Genomic DNA, 3,803 nt, shown 5'->3' with positions numbered 1-3,803 from the left:
TCCCATCGAATCTTTGGACACATGCATGAAACATTAAATGTAAACAAAAAAATAAACTAATTACACAGTTTGGTTGAAAATCGCGAGACGAATTTTTTAAGTCTAGTTACTCTATGATTAGCCTTAAGTGCTATAGTAACCCAAATGTGCTAATGATAGATTAATTATACTTAATAAATTTGTCTTGCAGTTTCCTATAAGCTATATAATTTGTTTTTTTATTAGTTTCTAAACTTTTTTCAACATCCTTCCAACATATTCGATGTAACACATAAAAAATTTTCATTCTCAAATTAAACAGGGCCTTAGACGCCGTCGCTACTTATACTTGGCTTTGACCGGCTCGACGCGTGACAGTCGTGGCCGGCCTCAACCTCCGATGAACACGCAGTCTGACCCCTCGTTCATTGAACTTGAGCCTCTCCATGACTTTCTGGCCCCCTAGCACCCAGACCCGTCCAGATCCATTGCACCTGCACTGCAGGTCGTTTGAATCCAGCGGCGCGCCAGTATGTAAACCCTTGCTCTCCGAGCCTCCCAGGTCCGTACAGCTCCCATGCCCCTTCTCACGTGCGTGCCCCGCCACGAGAAAAGGAAAAAAAAAAAGACAAGGGCCTCGTTTTCCTGCGAGATCCCGTAGAAAACGGCCGGGCGCGGCAGGAGAGGCCGCCACGCACGCCGGGGCCCGGGGTGCATCACGTGCCGGTGACCACCAGTCCACCAGCCACAGCCCACACCGTCCTGATCCTCATCCGGGTCATCGCCTCGCTCGCTGCGCCGGGACCGGGACGGGCCGTGTCCGTGTGTGTACGCTGGCGCCTGGCGGGATATAAAGGCGGCCCCGCGCCCACCGCTTCTTCCTCCCTCTTTCACTTCTCCGAATCCCCAGGCAGGCAGGTCGGCGAAGAGGGCAGGTGAGGCAGCAAGGCCGAGCCGCGCGGGGGCTCGGGACGGGACAGGCAGAGGAGACCTACAGAATCCCAGATCCTTCCTGCCCGCCCGTGCCCGTCGGCGCGTCGTTCTTGCCGGCCGCGCCCGACCTCCGGCTCCTCCTCCAGGTGATTGCTGCAACCGACCGTCTTCGACGGATGGGGATTCTTTGGTGGGGTTGGACAGGATGCCGCCACTGCGTAGTGCGGTGTGACGGTCGGATTTGGAGGATGCTCTGCATACCGGCGCAAGCATTGGGTTTTGGTGTTTGTGATTCATTTTCGGAGGTTTCCCGTCTTGCGGTAGCACCATGGTTCGGATTGGGACCGTGGATTTGACTCCGTCTCTGCTCCTGTTTTTGCAGGGGAATCGGATACACAACAAGCTGCAGGATGGTGCTGTGGGTCTTCGGCTACGGGTCCCTGATCTGGAACCCCGGCTTCGACTTCGACGACAGAATCCTCGGCTTTATCAAGGGCTACAAGCGCACGTTTAATCTCGGTACGGTATGGATGTTTGTTTGCAGGCGCTTGCTTGGGTACACCCTCGTTGACCCGAACCTCAACCTCAACCTCCTCCTTTTTTTTCCCCTGCAGCTTGCATTGACCACAGAGGCACACCGGAGCATCCGGCGAGGACCTGCACTCTTGAAACGGATGACGAGGCCATATGCGTAAGAAACCACTTCATGTCTATCCTTATTTCCCCTGTTTTCAGTGTTCTTGTTGCAAAGATGAATTATTGTAGCTTACTGTGGGTGATTCTGTACATTTAAAATGGTATTGTACAACATTCTTCCCTTCTTTAGGAGGCGAATTTAGTATGACAAATAGTTACATTGTGTCATCTCCATGACCATCTGAGTGATACAAACGGCCTAGGGAAGTTCTCACCTATTCCACAGGTAGTAGATATATGGACATGTATATCTGACTTTAACACAACATGTAGAGTACTGTACATCTCCTGAAACTCATGCAAAATCAATGGCTGACATCTGGAATCTACCCGCAGTTTCTCATCTTTCAAAAGCTCTAACCTATTTAGAGAGCATGCATGGCCTGTTTGTATTCATTACTCTCTGTGTCAAACGCTTGCTGGGCACTTTTAGTTCTCACTTTTTGTTTCTGATGAATGTTGATATGTCCATTCCAAGTTCCTTGCATCAGATGCTACTCACATTTAACACTCCCATACTAGTTTCCTGATTGATCCTATTTACAGTTCAAACCTTTTTTTTCTTTTGCAGTGGGGAATTGCATATTGTGTCAAGGGTGGCCCAGAAAAAGAGCGAAAAGCAATGCAGGTGCACTGCTTTTCTCCCCTGTGTTTTGCAGTTCAAAAGAATAATAACAACTGTATTTGTGACACTGACCTTAGCATTTCAGTACTTGGAGAGAAGAGAGTGTGAGTATGACCTGAAGATATCCATTGATTTCTACAAGGTATTAATAATTGTGTGAACAATTAGCTTTGAACTAGTTTTTCGTTTTTCTTTCAGAACTCTCATGTTCCCTTGATGTATTGTTCAGGAAGGAGATCCCCTGAAACCAGCTGTGACGGGTGTCTTAGTGTAAGGATCTGAAGTTCCGAAGCCAAACATACCAATTCCATGCTATCCGTTGTTCTTTTTCTGTGGAACTCATAACTTGGTATTCATGCAGTTTTGTGTCTACTCCAGATCCAATTGGCAACAAGTACTATCTTGGCCCTGCTCCTTTGCAGGATATGGCAAAGTGAGACATTGCACTCCTTTACTGTTCTTTGGACATTTTAATTGATCAAGCATCTAATTCTGACTTTTTCTACAATCTTGTCTGCAATGGCAGGCAAATTGCTACAGCCAATGGCCCTACTGGCTATAATAGGGATTACCTGTTCTCAATGGAGAAGGCATTAGCCAGCATAAGTAAGAGAACCTCTTTTAATATTTTTGAAGTGTTCACACTCGAATATCTGTCTGTTTATATACCCATGTGTTACATAAAATACGGTATTACCTAGGAGTAGTTCATGTATGCGCTTTCTGCTAAGTCAAGATTTACATCCTAAGACTCAAACATCAAATTGTGCTTATGCTGTCCTCTTCAGGCCACGAAGATGAGTCAATCATAGAGCTTGCAAACGAGGTGAGGAAGGTGCTCAACAAAACAAAGGAGACCAAGATCACTGGTGCCAATGCTTCCCTCAAATCTCATGCCCCTCTTGTGCACCTGTCTGCGCTTCCAGAAGGCACCGTTGTGGACTCGAGATAGCAAGAGCCTTGGACGCTCGACCTCTACTACCCGGAATTTACTTTCAGCTCTTGCATGTTTGTGCCCATCCTGTACTGAATTTCCCTTCTCAATGGTTGATGTGAGGCTGTATCTTCCAGAGTGAAAAACGCTAAAGCCGGCACTAATAATGATATTAATTTTAACATGGAGGCCATGTTGTCACTTAAAGCGCTCTGCATTTGAATCGCCTAATTGTTATGGTTATCCTAGCGCCGGACGTTTGGCGCGAGCTGAGCACGGAAGCTGCTCCCCTTCTCAAAACGGTCCACACCGTGTACAATCGGATCGAAAATAGAATGGAATAGAATAGAGAACTGCCTGTCCCTCCGCACCATTATTTGTCGTTCCTCATTGCATTTGTGTTTCCGTTCCCACGGCGCTCCGTTCTCTACCGCTCCTATGTTCTAAAAGCAGAAATTACTTCAAGCGCAACCTCATAAAAAATTATGTGAACTACGTAGTCCAACATAGGGATATAAAAACTGGAACTCGCCAAACTACATAGTGCAACATCTAAATTACGTATCGCAACATAAAAACTTGAACTCGCCAAACTATGTAATATAAAAACTGGAACTCGCCAAACTACATAGTGCA

At 46.9% G+C, this 3,803-nt stretch overlaps 1 protein-coding gene across 1 annotated transcript; it reads left to right on the top strand.

The window, feature by feature from the left end:
* Positions 624-3,374, top strand: LOC110434709 (gamma-glutamylcyclotransferase 2-2). Its single transcript, XM_021459402.1, has 9 exons — positions 624-1,058; positions 1,295-1,431; positions 1,527-1,603; positions 2,180-2,236; positions 2,319-2,375; positions 2,463-2,503; positions 2,595-2,666; positions 2,760-2,839; positions 3,022-3,374. The coding sequence occupies exons 2-9, from the start codon at positions 1,323-1,325 to the stop codon at positions 3,183-3,185; spliced, it is 657 nt and encodes a 218-aa protein (XP_021315077.1). The 5' UTR covers positions 624-1,058; positions 1,295-1,322; the 3' UTR covers positions 3,186-3,374.

The sequence above is a fragment of the Sorghum bicolor genome, chromosome 4 (genome assembly GCF_000003195.3).
Source record: "Sorghum bicolor cultivar BTx623 chromosome 4, Sorghum_bicolor_NCBIv3, whole genome shotgun sequence".
NCBI lineage: Eukaryota > Viridiplantae > Streptophyta > Magnoliopsida > Poales > Poaceae > Sorghum > Sorghum bicolor.
This window is presented reverse-complemented; position numbering and strand designations above follow the sequence as displayed.

What these genes read in the sequence shown, in the direction of transcription:
- LOC110434709 (XM_021459402.1), top strand. Translation starts at nt 1,323, where the DNA reads ATGGTGCTGTGGGTCTTCGGCTACGGGTCCCTGATCTGGAACCCCGGC. An exon ending in GCTGTGACGGGTGTCTTAGT is followed by an intron (nt 2,504 to 2,594) that starts GTAAGGATCTGA and finishes GTATTCATGCAG; the next exon opens with TTTTGTGTCTACTCCAGATC. An exon ending in CCTTTGCAGGATATGGCAAA is followed by an intron (nt 2,667 to 2,759) that starts GTGAGACATTGC and finishes CTGCAATGGCAG; the next exon opens with GCAAATTGCTACAGCCAATG.